Below are 22423 nucleotides of genomic sequence, written 5' to 3' on the forward strand. Positions count from 1 at the left end.
AAGACTCTGGTTTCTTTTACCCACAATAACAAGGTCAGTTCCTTTCTTGGTAGGCTGTGCTGTTTCCCTGACCAGGAACATGCACACCAGGAAATGGGTGAGTGGCCAGCTCCAGTCTTGCACAATACCCCTCCCATCACAGTCAGTTTCATGGAGCATTTTCAGCTTTCCACAGTGGATAAAATCCCCAACCCTTGTTCCATAACCTGTGGCAGACTTTTAATGACATGGACCTGTTGACACCACAGGGCAAACCAGAATTTCAAGTGAAAAGAGACCTTTGGGACAGAGTCATGCACACACTTATATAGAGAGATAAGTGAGAATAATGCTTGGAAATAACAATTAAGGAAAAGCAGTTCAGAAAATTCAATGGGGAAAGGCACCTTATTGCATTGTTGGCTAATTCTCTGCTCTAGGATTTGATTCAGCCATGGGCATCACAAGTCACTGAGTTTCCCACAAAATCTAGATCTGGATATAGACCTAGAGGAAACCCTGAATGTCTGCTTTACTGTAAATTTGGTTACTTTGACAATTTTGTTTTAATTCAGAATGAAAGTATATTCATAAGATTTTCAGGTTTTAAAAGGTTTATATTTGCCTTATTTAATGATTGGTTTGGACATTTGTGATAGTGCATAAACTAGTATAAACTGCTGGTTATATGGCATAATACTTAATTATTTTCATAATCACTAAGAGTATCTTATTTGTAATGTTGGTTGAACTATCTATTGCTTTGCATTCAAAGCATTTACAGTGTCATAGCTCCAGAAGGAGAAATCAATTGCAATGTCGAACTTTTTCAGTATGGCAAACAGAACTCGCGGGAAGATAACTTGTTCCCATTGGAATTCAAGACAAAGCATAAAGTAAAATATTTCAAGCATTACCCTGAACACTGTTACTGATATGATGTAAAACATATTAACAATAATATAAAAATAAAATCCATTTAAGGGTCAAAATAAAGATTTAGAACTCAGAAATTAAATTCTGAAAAATTCCTAAAGAAAATATCTTGAAAAATGTCTGCTTCAAAACTCTTTATCCACTGTGAATCTTAATAGTATTTTACAATTAAAATTATTTTAATTACATCTTGTTTCACTTCTCATCAAAAACTGTAACAAAAAAGTCTAACCAGCTGCTATTTTGTAATGTATATTTGAACTGGCATTTCCTGAGCTTATGAAAAATGAAGCACTCCATTTTACTTACATGAATAAGAATGCTCTATAGTCCATGTATGAATATTAATTTTTTACAGTTCTTCTTTGTGATATAAGACTGCATAAAACTCACAGTCAGGGAGAGGTTCTGCTGCTAACAAACCTGTAACAAGCCTATATCTCCAGGGATAATCATTTCAGCTGTCAGAGCAGAGTGAGGAGCAGCTTGCTCATGAGGGATGGTGAGCCAGGAGCTGAGTGGGATAACAAGGTAAGTGGGAGCAGCACCTTCCACCAAGGAGTCAGGATGTGAAGTGGTAAATCTGGATGGTGACCAGGATCAGACATGATCTGGTGCTCTTCTAAGATGTACACAGTGAGGCAGAGCTCTTGCTGGCACTGGAGCTCCTCTTCGACTCAGCCAGTTAAATGCTTCACCTTTACCAAGCCATCTCCTAGAAGGGGGTTGTACATCTGGCCCTGACATCAGCAATACAACAACATAGCCTTAGCACCTGAAGGTGTGGTCTATACATTTTATGTGAGAAAGTCATTCAAGAACTTGAATGGGATTATATTAATTATATTATATTATATTATATTATTATATTATATTATATTATATCATGTTATATTATATTATATTATATTACATTACATTATATTATATTATATTATATTATTTATTATATTAGCCTTCTTAAAATGCCTCAGAATTACCTTTATTTAAGAATAAAATAAATAAGGGCTATGGGGAAGTATTTATGAGGAAAAATCATCCAATCAAAAGTAGAGCAGATAGAAGTCTGAAAAATACTTGTGCCTGTTTGTCAGACAGACAAGTTTCAAAGGCTTCTGCAGAGCCACACAAAATGAGTAATGATATTACAATGCAGGTTTTAATGCATGTGGAAAATACCCCAAACAGGACTCATCAGCCTCCAACTAGAGGCAGAAATCAGTGTTGAATGCAATGCTCAGCCTGCATGAACCTGCTGACATGCTTGGTAAAGTTACCACTAGTCTCAATGGAATCTGGGACTATTGTTTACAAAAAAAACCCCAAAAAACAAACAAACAAAAAAAAACCAAAATAAAAAGAACAATGATGTTGCTTTTATTTGGGATATTTTCCTTGTGCGTTACAACTTGCATTGTAATGCCCACCTATGGTGGTCAGCAACTAGACAGTGAATAAAATGATGAAGAGCTCTTTCATTTCCCATCCCTCCATCATTTATTGCCCAGTTCCTCAAAAGGGTAAATATCAGATGTGCACTTGTTTCTCCTTGCAGGACAGCCACAGACCTTACACACTGGCCTTGTTCCCCTTGCCCAAATGGTGAAATAAGGGCTGTTGCAGCCAGCGTACCCGAATCTGACAATGAAACTAATTTAGTTTCTATCCAATACATCAAGAACTGCAAAAATATATCCTGAACAACATGAAAACTACTGGAAATAAAGTTTTTTTCATTGCCTTTATTTTTCATCTAAAATTTTAGTAGAAATTGAGACTGTTTAAATGCTGTACACATCAAGGAAATCTTTAAAACATGGTGTGACTTCCAGATAAAATAGGAACATTTGGCATCTCAAAAAGCTCCCCACATCTCTAAAAGGTCTCTTTTCATCTTTCTGAGGAAACTGAACAAAACAAGAGAGACTTTCAAAATGTAAGAGAAAAATAAACAGCAACTTCAGCACACACAGTGAGGGAGCTTCAGGTATCTGTATTTCAGGTTTGGACTTTATGAATATAGCTACAATGATTTGACAAAAGTATGTTGGAGATTTAAATGGTTTGTGAGGATTTCTATAGCAGGCAAGAAACAAATCATGACATTTAAAAGGCACTATTCAAAACAAATTGCTCTATTGGAATTGTTAACTCTGAAAATTCTGTAAAGAGTCTTTGAACAGCAGTGTAGAATCAGATTCACATTTAATATATTTCAATATGCAGTTGGAAGAATGACTAACATATAGGTATCATACCTATCTTTATTAAAAAAAACTAAAGCAATGAAAGGACCCATTCATTTCGAGTGATTGCTCTGGAGCTGGGCTGATATTCAAATACTTTAGGACACTATAGTATGGCTAGTGATCTTCAAAATTAATAACTAACATATATATATAATGGATTCAAATTCACAGAGTAAATATAGCAAGCAAAATGGTTTGTTCTCTAAGATACATAAATCAAATGCCAGACTCTGGATATCAACAGAATTGTATGGTCATTGACTGTTTATATACCACAGCAGTGCAGAGTTGATATGAGTTGGCTTTGCCTTGGTGTAAAGGAAATCTCTGGGACCACATGCCATATCCACTGCGGATATCTTGTAGACCAATCTCTCATAATGATCAGATACATATTTTGATTAGTATATTAAGCAAAGGATCATTTATCGTTAAAAATCATCTTAAAACACTGTGCAAGGTACTGCAGAAAAATGCAGTCTGAGATTTTGCAGATTTTTCTATGCCTAACAGTGAGATAAGATGGCATGCAACTGGCTCCTAGAAGGATCCAAAGTAATTCTTCGTTTCCTTTGTGAAATTATGCTGTTGTATTTTTTTTTAATATACATCACATTTTCCATCACATGCAATTGTAAATTTGGTCCATAAATTATTTGTGTAAAGTTACTTATTACTGGTATAAGGAAAATTTTGGAAACTTTCTGCTTTTCAGGGCATCACTCTTACAATCTGTGTAAACATGTAAGCTGTTTTCCTACCAAAAAGAACTGCTAGCTAAAATGTTTTTATGAGTTTCATTGTCTATTTATGAAGCCTGCCTTAAATTGTGAAGGGCTGGTATTTTGCTTGTTTTGTAACAAGATGCATCAAGATCATCTTAATGTGAAACATGCTTACCTTAAGAAATTATTTGGGGTCTGAAACATTTCATGCACTGAATCATTCTCAACTAAGAAATACAGAAAATCAAAGTCTTACTTTTTCTTTAGCCAAGTCCAAAACACCATCTGGATGGGAACTCCCTTTAAATATTAAATTACAAGAAGTTTCATGTCATAGAATCTTGGAACTGTAGAATGGTTTTGGTTGGAAGGGGCCTTAGAGATTATCTAGTTCTAACCTTCTACTGTGGGCAGGGGCACCTTTCACTAGACTGTCCTCTCTCTGCACTAAAACTCAATTTACTTAAATGCTTTCTTGTCATACCTCTGTGAACAGTTTATAAAGAAACATTACAAAATTGCTAGGACTCTATCTTGCTCTGCTTTGCTTGTTTGAAAAGAAGAAAAGAGGTGTAACATCCAAAAAACCTACAGTAATATTTGTACTTATTAACTGGAGTATACAAAATATTTGTCTTGTTGCTGAAATATCCCTGTAGCACTACAAGCAATTAACATTTATAACTAGAAATTTTGCTAAGATAAAAGAATATCAGGAATCTGCTTCGAATCATTCTAACAACCAGAGGCAAAATTATGCCTTCCCTTACAGTCACGTAATCACATTTGTTAACTGTTGTAAGGGTAAAATTTAGCCCCAAACCACATCTTCATCTAAATATATATATTTTCTACAGATAAAAAAAACCCAAAAAACCCCAACAAGCTATGTCTTATTACTGCTCTTCCCTTCTGAAGGGTAAATACTGATATTTGAAATACCTTAATTGTATTTACAGCTGTACAACATTGGTGCCACATACTTGCAAAATGCCGCTTGCACTCTATAAACATGGAGCAACTTGTAAAATTGGCTTAAAAACTTTTCTTAAAATAAAGAAAGAGCAGAGAAGCTTAGACATTTTCCTTGTCAAATTCACACACAAAATACATGGTAATATGACAGGCAACATCATTCCACCCTCCAGAGGCCACCATCTCCACACAGTCCTCCTCGTCGTAGGCATTGTTGGGCTCCCCGCTGCGCCATTTGTTGAAGGTCTGCATGGGCGACCGGTCAGAGTAGACGAAATTTCCCTCTTTCTCCAGGTCGTTAATCCCAATGAAGACTCTGGTGAGCCCAGCTTGGTTGATGTACGAGGCAATCAGATTGTTGGCAGTCTCATCCTTGGGCATGCTGAGTGTCCCTCCTCTTCCATGGCAGTAGAGCTGGGCTTCCTTGTATCTCTTCTCTTCCTTCACCAGCAGATATATCTTATTATCTGTCTCACGCACACCAGCAACAGCTGCGGGGGAGGGCAGTGCTGAAAAGTGAGCACTCGCATTTCTATAAACCAAGTCACTGTATACCCCAAAATAGTTTCACAAATCAGGTGTGGAATGGTGATGCTCTCTATGAGCGATTGCACCAGTAAAATAAGGCAACAAGAAAGAAAAACAGTTATATAAAATTAACCTACCATTTTTTATGAATTTTAGTTCTGTCGTCAGCTGGGCTACTTGGATATCCATTTCACCAATAGCCTTCCTTAGCTGGCTGCACTCACAGGGGATGCCTGTGAAATGATACAGATACACCCAATTCAAAAGCTACCTAATTTCAATAATTATCTCAACAAGTCTGAAAAGGCCCAGACTGGCAGCCCTGGAGAGGGCTGCCTTGCAAGTAAAAGACAGAAAATTAAAGCCTTTACTGCTCTGCACCATTTTATGGTTCTCAGGGCATCTGGGCCAATGTAGAACAGCACAGCTCACTTCCCATGAAGCTTCAGGCCTTCATGATTAGTGCTGACCTAAACTCAGATAGATATTCCCTGAAAAAACACAATATTTTTAACTAAATACATTTGTCAAAATTTCCCATTTTCAGTAAAATTATTCTCTTCAGCTTACCCAAGGAGCCCTTCTTCCACAGCAAAACCTGCACACACAGTTTGCCAGCTCCCCACAAGAAACATAACACAGCAGATCCAAAAGATCCAACATCTGATGTACTCTTGAAAGTACAGAATTGACAGTATTTCTTACAGTAAAATAGAAGATCATCTATTAACCCAGATTGGTATAGTTTTGACAAAAATAATGTGAATACTAAAAGGCTAATTGTTACATTTATGAGCACAAATCTCAATGAGGATCAATTGCAGTTTGCAGTTCTGTATGTAAATATTAAAATCTGAATTTGACTACCCAATTACTCATCTTAGGTGTCTAAGTCAGTCTAAGCACAGGGTACTTGCCCTGAAAAACTGTGCATGATGACTAGAAGTATGGTACTCTGGCTTGATAATTACAGTGGCAAATTATGTTCTCATGAGAAAACAATTGGTGCACCTCTAGTGCACTCTGCCAGGAAGGGATGAATTCAGTCAAATATGAACCTGCTAGTCTTGCAAGGCTTGCAGTTCTTATGCCAGGCTTTCACCTGTTTATCTGGAAGATCTATATACCTGTGGAAGATCTACATATCTCATCAATACATGTAAGTATCTAATGGGAGGATGTCAAGAGAATGGGGCCAGACTCTTCTCAGTGGTGCCAAGCAATAGAAGAAGAGGCAACAGGCAGAAACTGATGCACAGGAAGTTCCACCTGAAAGTGAGGAAGAACTTCCTTACTGTGTGGGTGACTGTGCACTAGAACAGACTAAACAGAGAGGTTGTGGAGTCTCCATTACTGGAGATATCCAAGAATCATCTGGACACAATCCTGTGCCTTGTGCTCTAGGATGACCCTGCCTGAGCAGAGAGGTTGGATCAGATGACCCACTGTGGTCCCTACCAATCTGACCCACTCTGTGATCTGTATTCTTGATATTCTCCTCCTCCTGTAACAATAATCCAGGCAGGAGCAGGAGCTTCCAACCTGCTTCTTTATGTTGTATGGGAGACAGAGTGGGATGTGCAGAGATGTCCCTTTGAACTGGTGATGAATGATATGGACAGTTTGCACTTCAGTTCCCACTAGACTTCTGGAGAGATTACGCTTCTGAGAAGCTTTGAGGTACTGTTTTAACACATACTCTAAAAATTCAGCAACTACGGCAACTTCAGTGATTTTAAATAATTTGAAAATATCACTGTGAAACATTACAGTACCTCTGCAAAAATTATGCATTATTTCCCCCAATACGTAAACAGATGTATTTTTGGTGATGATGCATGCATATTGTAAAATTTTTCACATACATAAGGTCTGATATGGATTACCTGGATCACCATTAGGACCTGGTGGTCCTATGTCACCGTTATCTCCTTTTTCACCTAAAGATATGAAAAGGAATATAAATTAAGGGTGGGGTTTTTGTCAATAGTTCATTAAGCACTTGCTTTTTTTTTCTCTAAGAACATTGAAATGTGGAAAGCAGAAATATGCCTAAGCAAAAGTAAATATATTTATGTTCTATTCATTCCACAACAAAGGCCAGCCAAAGATATGAAACTTAAACACAAAGAACATATACCAAAATCAACCTTTTGGGATTCATGAACTTCACGGAACAAGTAAATTCAGCTGCTGTAGAAGGGAAAGGGCTGGGTATGACTAAATTTAATCATAATCTAGATGCTTGCATAAAAATAAAAAATATTTAACCAAAGTCACATAGAAAGCCTATGGGGTAGGCAACATTAGAAAGCAAATCCTCTGGCTCTTTAAAGTCTGCCAAAGTACAGTGCATCTTCCTATCTCCTTCTCTTAACTGTCCACTCTTGTGTGACAGTGCACAAAGTTCTTTGTTTAGCCTCAAACTCAGATACTCATGCTGCTTGAAGGCTAAATACACTGCTGAGAGAGCTCAGTAACCTGGCTGTCTACAGTGTGAGAAAATCCCCATTATGGTAAGCTCTGAGACTTGCTAACCATTTTTCAAGCTCCTGAGTTTTTCTCAAACATAAATGATCACACATTTTCACCTGAAACACAAATGGAGAAACAATTGAATTAAGCATACCTTTTGAGCCAATAGGACCAATTTTTCCATGCCGTCCTATGCTGCCTTTCTGTCCTTTGTCTCCCATTTCTCCTGCAAAACAGAAAGATGAAAGACACAACGTAGCAATGTAGTCTGATTCATCCAGATTCCAGTATGCTTGCAGTATCAGTTTTTACAATGAGCAAAAGCATGCTATACCCCCAATACTCATTGAGCTCCTGAAGTCCAGCTCCCTCCTTGTGAAGAACTTACGTATGAAAACCAAGATAGTCACTTAAATTTTGCCAAGCAATAGACATTAAAAAGGCACGAAGATGCAATTGAAAATGAATGGTGGCTGAAACGCACTGGAAAAGATTGCAAACTTCTTTCAGCTGATGGTGACAGAATTATGTTGAAAATGAGGGGGTGGGAGAACTGCAGTCAGACATGAATCAGTGGAGTATAACTATCATGGAGTTGAGAAGACCTGAAGGACCCAAGTACAACTGACATTTCATCTAAACAGTAGCTCCGCTGTAACTGAGGGCTGACTTTAGACTTAATGGCTTGTTTATACAATACAAATATTGTCATATGAGATACATTCTCCACTCCACCACACTATTAATGGAGAGCCGGTATGGACAGACCACAGGGATGAATGCCTTCTGAAGTTCCCATCCTGCAGAAACACAAGATTGCTTTAGAAAATATTTTTTGCATTTTTTTCCATGATTGTTTAAAAGATAGTTTCTTTGCTCAAAGTGACATCTGTTATGCATTGTTTGTCTATACAGGAGCAAGGAAACAATAAGACAAATTAGGAAGGAGATTGCCATAGGGATCCAGCAACTGGACTTGTGCAAATTGTCATAGCTCAGCCTCAGTTGCTGATCTATGGCAACTGAAGATCTGTTGCCCTCTGTTGTTACTGCAGCTGGACAGGCACAAATATTTTGAAAGTTAGATAATATATGACCCACTTCATCACTACCTTTAACTTAAAAGTGTAATAAATAACAAGTTTGAGAATACAAACTGATCACCACTGGGCTAAAAGATTACTCCACGAAGTCTCAAGCAACTCTCACTTGATGGCATGACCCAGGAAGAAATAATTTCCTCTGAACTGAGAGAAGCCAAATGTGTATGGATTGTTGGTCTAATTAATAGTGACAAACCCTACATCCAAGGATTTTCCTTTGTTTTCAATAAATGTCAAATTCAGACAGTACTGAACATGGGCTTTCACCAGAAAAAAATGGTTTTCCTACTGGAAGAATTGATGCAATCCACTGAGTCAATTGAAGATCTGCTTTCTAGAATACAGCTTCATTTTCAGAACAGTATCATGACTTGACTTAAAGATGCAGTCCTTTGGGCTGTGCAAGTTATAAATGTACTGATTTTACCACTGGATATTTATCCAGTATAGATAGTATATTGAGAGAGTTTTTCTTGAAATCCCTTGCAATATCAGCTTGTAATAAGTTTATCAAGTTGTTCTGAAAGTGACCTTACTTGCTTTACATATTTATGAATTGGGATTACCATAGCAGATTATCAGACTTTTGAATGCTGTTTCTTTTCAGGCTGAAAGTAAGTAAACACAGAGATCTAATGCATAAGTAAAATACAATACATGAAATTACTTCCCTTTCTTTGTTATAAATGCTGCCCAGAAAATGAGCTGCTTCTCCATCATAGCCAGTAAAAGCTATGTGATCTCCTCAGAAGTGTGTTATCTCAAGCAATGAAGACACACATGAAACCTCCTGTGCTCATTAAAAGAACTGTTTGGATTGGGTTTTCACTTACAGTGGCTAACCCCTGCTTCCACTCCAGGGGCTTGCTTATTCTGCTTCTGCAGAATAAATCACAAGGTTTCAAGAGAGACCCATCTGCCTTGAGGGTTTCAAAAGTTGTAGTACCCTTTGTAAAACCCTTTTTAGTGGCCCTATGGTTGTCAAAAATGCAGTCTGAAGAGTCTTAATGAAATCAGGAAGTGAGAGCTGGAAAGAAATAAAGACAATAAAAGAAATTAAGTCTCCATAGACTAAAAGTGGGAAATCAAACACAAAGTGTGAAGGGAGAATATGAAGCAAGTCATCTGTCATCTTCCAAATGAAGGTGGCATACATTTGAGCCAATTATAGAAGACTTGAAGGATTTTAGAAGGAACTGAAGATAAGGAAACTCTAAATGATCTTGTTCGTGACTTTTTGAGGCTCAGAAAAATAAAATAAAATAATCTACCAAAGGGTGGGCTGCAACTCATTAAAACAACCAATTAAAAAAATGAGAGGTTTGGCTCTGTGCAACATTGTAAATGGGTGTTATCATAGAGCATGGTGACCTCTTCAGACAGGATTAATTGGAACAGACAAGGAGGTATAAAACTACTACTCTTTTTACGATCAGGTGACCCACCTGGTGGATGAGGGGAAGGCTGTGGATGTGGTCTATCTGGACTTCAGCAAGGCCTTTGACATTGTCTCCCATAATATACTCCTAGAAAAGCTGGTAGCCCATGGCTTGGACAAGTGTACCCTCTCCTGGATTAGGAGCTGGCTGGAGGGGTGGGCCCAGAGAATGCTGGTGAATGGAGCTGCATCCAGCTGGCGGCCAGTCACCCGTGGTGTTCCCCAGGGGTCTGTGTTGGGTCCAGTCCTGTTTAACATCTTTATTGATGATTTAGATGAGGGGATCGAGTCCATCATCAGCAAATTTGCTGATGACACCAATTTGGGAGGGAGTGTCGACCTGCTGGAAGGCAGGAGGGCTCTGCAGAGGGATCTGGATAGACTTGAGAGATGGGCTGGTTCCAATGGGATGAGGTTCAACAAGGCCAGATGCCAGGTCCTGCACTTTGGCCACAACAACCCCCTGCAGCACTACAGGCTGGGCACAGAGTGGCTGGAGAGCAGCCAGGCAGAAAGGGACCTGGGGGTACTAATTGACAGGAAGCTCAACATGAGCCAACAGTGTGCCCAGGTGGCCAGGAAGGCCAATGGGATCCTGTCCTGAATCAAAAATAGCGTGGCCAGCAGGACCAGGGAAGTGATCCTTCCCCTGTATTCTGCGTTGGTGAGGCCACACCTTGAGTACTGTGTTCAGTTCTGGGCCCCTCAGTTCAGGAAAGATATTGAGGGGCTGGAGTGGGTCCAGAGAAGAGCAACAAGGCTGGTGAAGGGACTGGAGCACAAGTCCTATGGGGAGAGGCTGAGGGAGCTGAGGTTGTTTAGTCTGGAGAAGAGGAGGCTCAGAGGTGACCTCAGCACTGTCTAGAACTACCTGAAGGGAAGTTCTAGCCAGGTGGGGGTTGCTCTCTTCTCCCAGGCACTCAGCAATAGGACAAAGGGGCACAGGCTTAAGCTCTGCCAGGGGAAATTTAAGTTGGATATCAGAAAAAAATTCTTTCCAGAGAGAGTAATCAGGCATCGGAATGGGCTGCCCAGAGAAGTGGTGGATTCACCATCCCTGGAGATTTTTACAAGGAGATTGGACATGATCTAGTAAATGGACTGGAGTTGGACCAACGGTTGGACTCAATGATCTTGGAAGTCTTTTTCAACCTAATTTATTCTATGTTTGATGGGTCATGTTGAGCTTTTCATAAAGCAATACCTCCAAGTTCTTCCCCTCAGGGCTGCTCTCAATCCATTCTCTGCCCATCCTGTATTTGTGTTTGTGATTGTCCTGACTCAGGTGCAGGATCTTGTGCTTGGCCTCCTGGAACTTCATGAGTTTCACACAGGCCCACCCCTCAAGCTTGTCAAGGTCCTTCTGGATGGCATCCCTTCCCTCCAGTGTGTCAGCTGCACTGCTCAGTTTGGTGTCACTGTGAGACTTGCTGAAGGTACACTTGATCCCTCTGCTCATGCCATTGACAAAGATGTTAAGCAGATATTCTTACATGAACAAACCATGCATAATCCCAAAGTGGCATTTTATGTAGCTGGGGCAAACCAACAACATTCACCCAGCATTAGCCACATGAAAGTTAGTTTTTTTAGTCTAAACTATTTGTCTAAGCTCCCATAGTAGGCAGTGGAGAAATAAACACCTCTCAGCAGTGACCTATCCGGCTGATGGTAGACAGGTATCTTAATGAGAGTGAAACTTTAAAAGCTACGCATAAAAACAGGAGGAAAATAAAAAGAATAAACTACTATCAATCCATACTGATTAGAAATCAGAATAGCGAGGAAATTTGCAAAGGAAACTAAAGATAGTGAGAAGTAATCCAATCTAGGAAAGCATCAGAAAAGTTTCAAGGATTTTAAAGTACACTTAAAACAAAAGAAAAGGTAATAGTATGATACATTCCTGAATGGATGAATCATAGAATCATAGAATCATAGAATCGATTGGGTTGGAAAAGACCTCCAAGATCATCGAGTCCAACCCTTGGTCCAACTCCAGTCCATTTACTAGATCATGGCACTCAGTGCCACATCCAATCTGCGTTTAAAAATCTCTAGGGATGGTGAATCCACCACCTCTCTGGGCAGCCCATTCCAATGCCTGATTACTCTCTCTGGAAAGAATTTTTTTCTGATATCCAACTTAAATTTCCCCTGGCAGAGCTTAAGCCCGTGCCCCCTTGTCCTATTGCTGAGTGCCTGGGAGAAGAGAGCAACCCCCACCTGGCTAGAACTTCCCTTCAGGTAGTTCTAGACAGTGATGAGGTCACCTCTGAGCCTCCTCTTCTCCAGGCTAAACAACCCCAGCTCCCTCAGCCTCTCCCCATAGGGCTTGTGCTATATGAGTTTATATTCAGACGCTCATAAAGACAAATAACTGCCCTCATGAAACACTTATCCTGCTAGTGTAATACCAAGCTTGTTCAGGTCAGTGGTCCCTCTAGCGCAAGACTTTGTTTGCTGTGGTGACAGCAGAGGGTGTGATACAGGGAGATCACACAGCCCCAGCCACTATCTGAAGGCCATTGCAGGTGGAGTTGCTGGATCAGTCCCCAGCAGCTTCAGATAGTGCCTCCTAATTCAGGTACAAAGGGATCTGGTGATTCTGTAACCTCATTGATAACATCCTCAGTCTACTCTGTACAGATGCAAGAGTCTCAACATGTCCAGTTTCCCCTTATGAGGCAGCTACTCTTTTTCACATTTCTGGTGCCCCTCTCTTACTTCTTCTGTCCTTGAGAGACAGAGGCCAGAACCACACACTTCTAGAGTGCATGTCAGGCTTTTATTAAGAGCAAAATCAGATGCAAAAAGGAGCTCCCCTTTTTGTCCTTGGTGTCTTTTCTAATAATGGGCAGTGTTCTGTTGACTTTGGGACTGCTGCTAATGACTTCAGAGCAACCCTAAGTGACAGTTTCAGGTTTTGGCACCATGTAATAATGGATTAAATTATGCATTCCTAATATCCCTAGGCAATATACTTATTTACACTGAAGCCCATCTGCCATCTTTTTGTCCACTCAGTTTAGCAGAGAGTCTCTCAAAATCCTATTGAGTTCAGGTGGAACTAAAAGACGGTTTTGAACCAGATACCCACTTTGTGAATTCACAACTGTCAATGTCAGGACTTTTATATGGAATACTGCCTGCAGCACTCCTTAGCGAGCAATAAATTCATGTAAAAGTTGACTCAGAAATGCAAAGGATTGATTGATTACGTATTAATGAGCAATCAGTAATAATAAAATATAAATTAAGATATTATTGCCTCTTTTTAGAATTTGATTATACAAATGACTGAGCACTCTGGCTCCAATCCAGTTAAATTAATGAATCTTCTCTCCTACTCAAGAGGCTGTGCCTGTACTAGTAAACTAAATGCCTGGGACTGTTCCCTGGCAGTAGGAACCAGGTGGCTGAGAATGGTACACTCCACGATACTAAATTGTCTTACTCTTCAAGCCAGGATAATCACTTGCAAGCTGCCCATTGTGATAGCCCCCAGAAGATGCCCAAGAAGTACCAAAGAAAGTGTTAGCTGGCAAAACCCAAAACAGTGTGCTAACATTGCAAATGTAGAGACAGCTGAGTTCCAAGCCCAAGAATAGTATGTGACTCTGCTTAACATACCATTATAAATAAGTATAAATTAAGTATAAATAAAGTATAAATGAGTATAAATAAAGGCTGAATTTAAAATACTAAAACAATATATTTTCAAATGGTTATGGTTCTAAGAAAATTAAAATGTCTGGAAGAAGACATTTTTAATATTATGGCCTCACAGACTGCTTCATGACTCAGATAAATAACTAAGTTCACTAAGTATAGCCATCACTGCAAGTGGGGAAAGTTACTTTTATGAACTTCACACCCCAGCAACTACACTGCAGTACACACTGCTTTCATCTGAAACAGCCATTGTATGCGATCCAGTGCTCTGTGCTTTACATAAGGCAAACAGTTTCGTATTCTGCTGACATGCTATGCATCATAATTGACCTATACAATTAATTAAAAGCAATGAGGAAAGTAAGTGTAATTTAACCTTAATCAGTACCCAAAGACATCAGAATGTCTGATGTCACCCTGAAGCATCAGGATAGCCAGAACAAGATTTATTTCAGGTAAGCCCCAGAAACTTCTAATGTTTATCAGTTTCTGAGTTATCAAAATCTGAAAATATCATGAGGAAAGAGTACGATAAAAACATTTCCAGCACTTTCTAATCTTGAGCTGTTCATTTCAGGTCAAATATACCATAAGAAAGCCATTTCTTTTATAAGTTATTTAATGTTATTATATAACTATGGAGTTCAAAGAAACTGAGCACATTTTCTTATATGAACTTGGTATAAAAATGAAACAAAGGTGAAAGAAAAAAGATTAGTGTGATTCTGATAATGTACAGCATTAATGAAAAGACTAGTTAACTAGAATTTATCTTAAACAAGAGCTTGCTTGTAGAAAATTCTGGATGCACAAACGAAAGCAGAAAAAAATGTTGCCACTGGTGTACTAAGAAATTTTGCCCATGCTTAACTGATAGGACTGCCTGGAAAAATACCAATATAGTATGTAATAATGTTCAGTTTTCTTTCATCTCTTTTCTGTTTCAAGTGTGTTTTCTTGCAGTGAATTTCCACTTCAGTGTTTCTTCTTTCAGTCTCATCAAGATTTTGGATTTTTGAAGGTATGGAAAACTGGAAAATTATCATTATTATTAAAGCTAATCAAGCAGTCCTTATGAGAACAATTTTCCAAACAAATGCAATTTTGCAGTATAAAATAAATAAATGAAATGCTACATCATGGATTAGCCTGACTGAAAAAGAGTGCTTCCACTTTTCAGATGGTCCAAAGCATTTTGAAGTGATTTGGCAAAATACCAAGCTAGAGAAACATGCAAGAGAGCACGATGAGAGACGTTTTCAAGAGGTTTTTAAGACAAACTCGTGCCAAAGGAGGCTGAAAAGGCAGAGGTGCTTAGCGCTTTCTTTGTCTTTGTCTCTACTGGCAAGGTCTGCTCTCTGGCCTCGCAGTTCTCCGTGTCTGGTAGCAAAGATCTGGGGAGGACATGCCACTCAGGGCACTGGATGATTGAGCAAGGGCCTTCACTTGGATGTACACAGGTCCATGGCACTGCCTAGAAGCATTCAAGGGTGATGAGAGGGCTATCTGGCACTGCTGCAAGGCTGCCAAAGTCTAATCAGCAGCTGATAATGAGGGTCATTCCTCAGGAATCAGTCCTTCACCAGTGTCAGGGAGCAAGAAGTGGAAGGAGCTCCATGTTGGCAGGAACGGTTGGTGTGCTGGAGGACACTGCTGCCAGTCAGCAGGAGCTCCACACACTGCAGAAATGATGTGCTGACAGGAGTATCATGGGTTCAGCCAAGTTCCTCACCTGTTATGCACTGGTGAAGTCTGACCAATGGCTGGCTGAAAAAATGCCTTTGTATGAAAGAACACAGAAATTTTTGGGCCTTCATAAGCAAACTAGAGTCCAGATGAGGAAGATGGTTTTACTTAGTTTGGCGCACATAAAGGTAAGAGAGGGCCTAATTGCAGTCTTTCACTACTTAAAAGCAGTTTCTAAAGAAGATGCAGCCTTTTCTTTTCAGAAGCACACAGAGAAAGGACAAAATGCAACGATTATAAGCTACAACAAGAAAAATTTCAGTAGGCTTCAAGAAAAAGGTCTTTCATGATGAAACCATTGAACACGCTGATCAAAAAGGATGTGGGATCTCCATCCTTGGAAATTTTCAAAAGTCTGTTGGGCAAAACCCTGAGAAACCTGCTCTAATATTGAAGCCTTTCCTGTTTAAAGAAGGAGTTGGACTAGATGAGCTCTCTACAACCTTTTAACCTAAATTAGCGACATACTTTAACTTCACTTCATGCTGCATTACCTTGCTAGCATTGAAAATTTAATTTCCAATATTTTTCTAAGAGTTGTCCTTGAAAGTACACCTTTAGAAGGTAAATACAGTGACTGAACACACACACACACTCCTCTTGGGAGTTATAAATTTTTCAGTGCGTTGCAGGAGGAAGAGCTCTAGCTATGGATTTTGGTCCCAGGGAAAACTGCAGATATCAGACTCCCCCAACTGCCCAAAAGAACAACAAAACAGATCATGCATCATCTTAAGGAAGTGTAAATGATCTACGATTGCCTTGAAAGGAAGACTGAAAACTCAGTTCAGTAAAAACTAACTCATGCCATCCTTCTGAAGACAGGAATGTCAAAACTTTAATTTTGATATTGAAATAAAAGGTTTTGACTGCTCCTAGTGTGAACCTTTCAGAACACACACCTCCTGGAAAACTTAAAAGAAAGGTCAAATTTCCTCCTTACTTCAGAAGGAAAACAAACAAGAAAAGATAGAATTTCCTGCAACACAGAAATGACATATTTCTCTCAGATGTATAACTGAACACTATTGAGTGCCATTCCTCTCAAGAGTTCCAAGTATTTTTGAACTACAATGCAAACAGCTTTATCACCATTTTTCCAGATATATAGCACAGAACTGTGATCCAAAAAATGTGGAAACACTCATGGCCATCTCTGCCTATTATAGCTTACTGCCTTCCCTCAATGGTTTTAATTAAGATGTTGTGAGCGTTCACAAAAAAAAAAAAAAAAAAACAAGAAAATTCAGCCTTGTGCTGTTTTCCCTCTGATTTAATATGAAATCTTCATTTGCAGAAGGCAAATTATGAAGAAGACATCATGATGCCTTTTTTCACAGAGACCTTTCTAAAAAATCAAGTATTTTTTAAATTTCCAAATGAATCTTTTTGATCAGAAAGCAATACTTAGCCTACAAATGAATGGCTACTTTTGTACTGGTTTTGGCTATGATAAAGCTAATTTTCTTCATTGTAGCTGGTACCATGCTATATTTTGGATTTGTGCCAAATCAATGTTGATAACACAGAAATGTATTCATCATTGCTGAGCAGCACTTGCACAAAGTCCTTTTCTGCTCCTCATTCCATCACACCAGTGAGCAGGCTGGGCATGCAAAAGAAGCTGGGAGGGGACACAGCACGGACAGCTGACTCCACCCAAGCGAAATTCCCTTCCATATGGCATTGTGCTTAGTATGTAAAGGTGAAGGAAGAAGAAGGTAGATGGAGTTGTTCAGAGTGATGGTGTTTGTCTTCCCAAGTCACTGTTATGTGTGATGGAGTTCTGCTTTCCTGAGGGTGGCTGAACACCTGCCTGCCCATGGGAAGTGGTGAATGAATTCCTTGTTTTGCTTTGCTTGTGAGAGGCTCAACCCATGAGTTTTCTCACTTTTACACTTCCAATTCTCTTCCCCATCCAAAGTGGGGGTGAGTGAGTGGCTACCTGGGGCTGAGCTGGCAGCTGGGGTTAAACCACAATAGTAAACAAAAATGGCCCAGAGTGATTATTCATCCAGTAGAGGGAGAGAGGATTCACATTATCATCTCCTCACAAGAAAGAGCAGCATTTTGTCATGAATGAGTTTCAAAACATCATCTTTAACAAAATTACCTTTTTCTCCTGGAGGTCCAACTCTGCCTGGACGACCTGGAGCACCTTTCTCCCCCTTTTCTCCAGCCTCCCCTGTTGATACAAAAGGAAACAAGTAGAAGAATCTTATTAAACCAGGACTATTTTCTCTTTGCAGCAGTGACAAGAGTGCCATTCTCTCCAGTGAAAAATATAAAAGCAGATGCAATCTGATTTACCAGTTTACTTGACACATGGAGAACAGATTTTTCTTCAGTTGCAGTAGATAGTAACAAACCCTAAATCATTACATTACTGAAGTCTCATACAACTGGTCTAGTTTTGTGGCTGCTACTTGTATTATCAACCTACAAAAAACCCAACAGCACAAGTCACTGAAGTAGAATCTTTAGAATTAGGCCCCAGCATAGCACATAAACTTCTGAGTCTGTGTTCACTAAACACTTTTTGACCCACTGCTAAGGATATGCTTAAGTTTCCACTGAAAATGGCTCAACTATAATCTCTGATTTTTAAAAAATGCCATTTATGTTAAGATGGCATTGCTACATCCATCATTTAGAGGATCATTTTGAAGCATGAAAGAGTAACTCCCTACTTCTCAGTTATACACTGTGCCTTTTAATCTCTGAGGTATGACCCACTACGCAGTGAACTTACATGCACTTACTCAACTCGAGAATCTATAAAATACACATTAAAATACTTAGGCATCAATATTCACCATATTTAAGCATCAGTTTCTGTAAATGTTTTCCTTGGTGGTTCCTTTCATTGAAAATTTTGGGATGCTTGGCTTGTTTTGCCCCTACTATTGTAGTTTGCCATTGACTTAACAACTATTCCATAAACAGAAGTTTAAAGAATTATTTACACAGCCACCTTGACAAAAAAATATTTATATAGAGGAGAAGAAAGTTCTGTGGCTTCCACAGAAAATAAAATGCTGGTATCTAAAAGCCAGAGCTAGCGCAGCACACATGGTGCCCCAGCACTGAGCAGCGTGAGCATTAACTGCTCTCCAGGAAGCTGAGGGGAGCACCATAGCAGGAAAATCAAAGGTTATCATGCACCCTGCAAACTCTGCTTGCTGGCATAGCTGGCAGGTGTGGTTCAGAGAGGGGCTATAAAGGTCACATGTAAAAACATGCCACAACAGGACATGTTTCAAATACACAGTTTCCAGCTCTCTCTTTCTGTCTCTCTCCTTACTGTAGACCTAGGTGGCTGCAAGCTGAACTCAGCCCTCCATCTGTTATATTTTCATTCTTTAGGCTACCAGTAGGCTCCAGACCATCCTTCCTGCCTTCAGACATCCAAAAATAGGCCATTCTCTGACCTTAATGAGGACAAACCTCACATAATCCCCAGTGAATAATCTTGTTAGTATGAAACAGGCTATAATTTGGCACATTTGGGAACATCACATTTTTATTATCAGGTAACCAATAGGCTTTGTATGATTGCCTTTCACCCCTCAGGGCTGGTTATGAGTTCTTTGCTTCCCAAAGATAAATCCTGACAATGACTTTTCCCTGCTCTCTGGAGGCTGAGAGCAGGCTATTACAGCCTATTGCTTTATACGTTCTTCAGAGTGAAAGCTGTGCATTAGGGATCAATAAAATAGATCACTCTTGCTTCAGGCCATTACACTTGCCTGCATTTATTCCTATAATAAGATGACACCACATTCCTTAGTGTGGGTGTTTTAGAAACTTTCTCTGGGAGAAGATTACAGGCCCAGGTACAGACCACTCTGCATCTTTTTGTTATCAGCTGTTTTAAGGAGCAAGACCTTGGACAAGAAGACACTGACCAGTGGTCCAGCTCAGCTTTGCCACATTTCAGTCTCTATTCTTGCTGTATGTATCCTGAGCACTGTGCAAGCTGAGGAAGCAAAGACTGTGCAGGTGTCATGGGCAACAAAACAGTTTTCTGTAAAGGAATTTCAATCAATTTAATTTCTCACCAATTAACAATAACGTTTAACTTTTGATAAATGAATTAGAGAAAGACATATTTGTGACTCCTTTCTGATCTCCAGCCTCTTCTGGGCTACAACTAAGTCTCTTCAGAGCAGGAGGCTGGGTTCTGTGCATCATGTCCCCTACCCAATTATTCTGTTGTGGCCTCCTCCTCCAGCTATGGTTGCTTTATAACCATATCTCCTGCTCATTCTCCTCTCCATCCCTTCCTGAACGTCTCTTTGCTTCAGCCCACTGCATGAAACAATACCTTCTTCATCAGCACAGTGCAGCACTGCTCACATGGCTGAGTCAGGGCAAGACACACTTAGCAGTGCTCCACGGTGTTGGGAAACAAATCTGACCCTGCCACCAAACCGAGCTGCAGTACCAGGCACTACCCTGACATTACCACGACCTTCTTCCCATCTCTGGGAAGGACCTTTCTTAATTCAGGTGTTGTATCTTACCACTGCTGTTGATTTGCCTCCTTTTTTGAATACTTTGGGACAGGATTTGTCTATGCTTATGTTTGCATCCTTCCTGCCTTAAGCTGTACCATCTACTACGTGCAATGAAAATAGCACATCAAATATGAACTACATGAGCTATTAAGCAGTCTTGGACGGTGATAACTTTCTTCCATTACTCATATTCCCTAGGTGAGTAGATGCATCAACTGTGGGTGTAAAAAAAATCGGGTTTATTTATGTAACTACAACTTTTTTATGTATTAAATGATATTGAGACTATTAAGACAATTACTGCTTTGGATTCTAGTAGGGAGACAAAATGAGGTGGCAAACTGAGAGTTTAAGCATTCAAGGATCATTCCATGTCATTTTTTTAATCCACAATAGGAGTAACTTCAGTTTCATATGCCTATCAACAGGAACAGGACTTTAGGAAGAATTTGAGTGAGCAATGGAGAGAAGCTTCATCATTCATCGCTTTTTCACACACAACACACTTTTCCCATCATTAACATTGTCAGCTTTCTAAAACATGGTCCAGTCTGCTGTCTGCATTTTCAGAGCCATGGTTTTTCTCTTCCATATTTCATCTTACTCCTTTAAACTGCTAAGTTTATTAAAAAAAAAAAAAAGGCACCTCCCCCACCCCCCGCCCCCAGCCCAATCCCTAAGACCTGAACTGCTGACCTTAAACTCATTTGTGATTTTTATATCCCTGGTGTCGTTATTGGCTTTCTTCATCATCTGTTTCCACCTCCATTCTCATCTCATGCCCCTTCTGATTCCCTTTTATTCTTTGGAGTCTTAATTGGTTTTATATAATTTTCTACTGTTTGGGGTTTTTTTAAAGTTTCCAGTCTCTTCACTCAGTCTCATTGTTTGTGCTCTTCTGTTTGGGGGATTTTTTTCCCTTTATCTCTTCCTGATCTTCTAAAATTCCTCCATTACCCTCACCTGCTTTTAGATGCTTTTCCCTGATGACTTTCTCCTTCACCATCCCATTAGAGCTGCACATTTTGCACCACCTCTTATGCTTACATCTTCTGCCATTCTCACATGTGATGGTCTCCCTAACTTCTTCCATTTCTTCCCCTGTACCTGTTTTCTCAGATCCTGACACTGTTGTGTGTGGCAGCAGTAGGGTGCTCTGTTCCCTCACCACTGGAGATGTTGCTGGTGTTTCAGCCAAGGAGGAGATAGTGCAGATCTAAAAGCTACAGTGTGCAAATCCCACTGCATGGGAGCTGAAATTTGGGCACGTGGCCAATATGTGCTCAGTTTAAAGGAAGCCTTGGGCACCAAAATGGGTTGGAGTTGTGCCAGTGGGGAACAGCACTATCTCATTGTCACTTCTCTGAGCCAGTACCCCTGACAGCATGGCTGGAGCATTGAGAACATTTTAGGAATTTCAGATTAACTAGGGCTCTATCAGACCATTTTGTGCTTCACTGAATTTGTACATCAATCTCTCTCAATTGTGCAGCTTACATTTCATGAAATCGAGTGAAATCATTAACATATGAAGGTTTTCAGGCCTGGTTCTGGTTTCCAGGCTCAGAATTGCCTTCTGCCAAAGGGCCAGGGTTTTACACTGTTTATACACTTTAAAAAACAATGCCACATATAGTAAAAATGATGATCCTTGCATTAAAATGGTAATTATAGATGTTAAATTTGACTGATTACACAAATAAGGAAACTAAGGAAAAAAGAAGTCACAAAACTTGTCCAAGCCTGTCAACTTCTTTGAAATGAAAACTCATTGCAAAGCTTCAGTCCTCAGTGCTGTGGAGTCTGACCTTCCAACTGAACTTTCATGTAACTTTGGATAACATATATTTAACTAGACTGTGTTTTCCTCTGCAGTAATATTAGCAGCACTATCTTTTGCCTTTTTCACAGTAAATATATCAAACAAATTGCTCAAGTCTTCATCAGACCTCAGAGGACCTAGATATAGTGTTGTTCTTTCTAACTAAACATCTGCAGAAGCTCTAAGTACTGTTAAGATTTCAAAAGCCACTTATTGAAGTAAATAGAAAAAAACAGATTCTGATTGAGTTCA

At 39.6% G+C, this 22423-nt stretch overlaps 1 protein-coding gene across 3 annotated transcripts in view; it reads right to left on the minus strand.

Annotated features, from left to right (window-relative positions):
• Positions 1–2888: 2888 nt before the first annotated feature.
• Positions 2889–22423, minus strand: part of COLEC11 (collectin subfamily member 11) — a 40357-nt gene continuing 20822 nt past the window's right edge. For all 3 annotated transcript variants that reach the window (XM_071548386.1, XM_071548387.1, XM_071548388.1), the window contains 5 exons: positions 17943–18014; positions 8022–8093; positions 7279–7332; positions 5530–5625; positions 2889–5355 (listed from right to left, as the gene is read on the minus strand). In XM_071548386.1, the coding sequence (XP_071404487.1) occupies positions 4964–5355; positions 5530–5625; positions 7279–7332; positions 8022–8093; positions 17943–18014 (686 nt within the window). In that variant the 3' untranslated portion in view covers positions 2889–4963. The remainder of the gene's footprint in view (positions 5356–5529; positions 5626–7278; positions 7333–8021; positions 8094–17942; positions 18015–22423) is intronic.

This window comes from Pithys albifrons, chromosome 2 (genome assembly GCF_047495875.1).
Source record: "Pithys albifrons albifrons isolate INPA30051 chromosome 2, PitAlb_v1, whole genome shotgun sequence".
Taxonomy (NCBI): domain Eukaryota; kingdom Metazoa; phylum Chordata; class Aves; order Passeriformes; family Thamnophilidae; genus Pithys; species Pithys albifrons.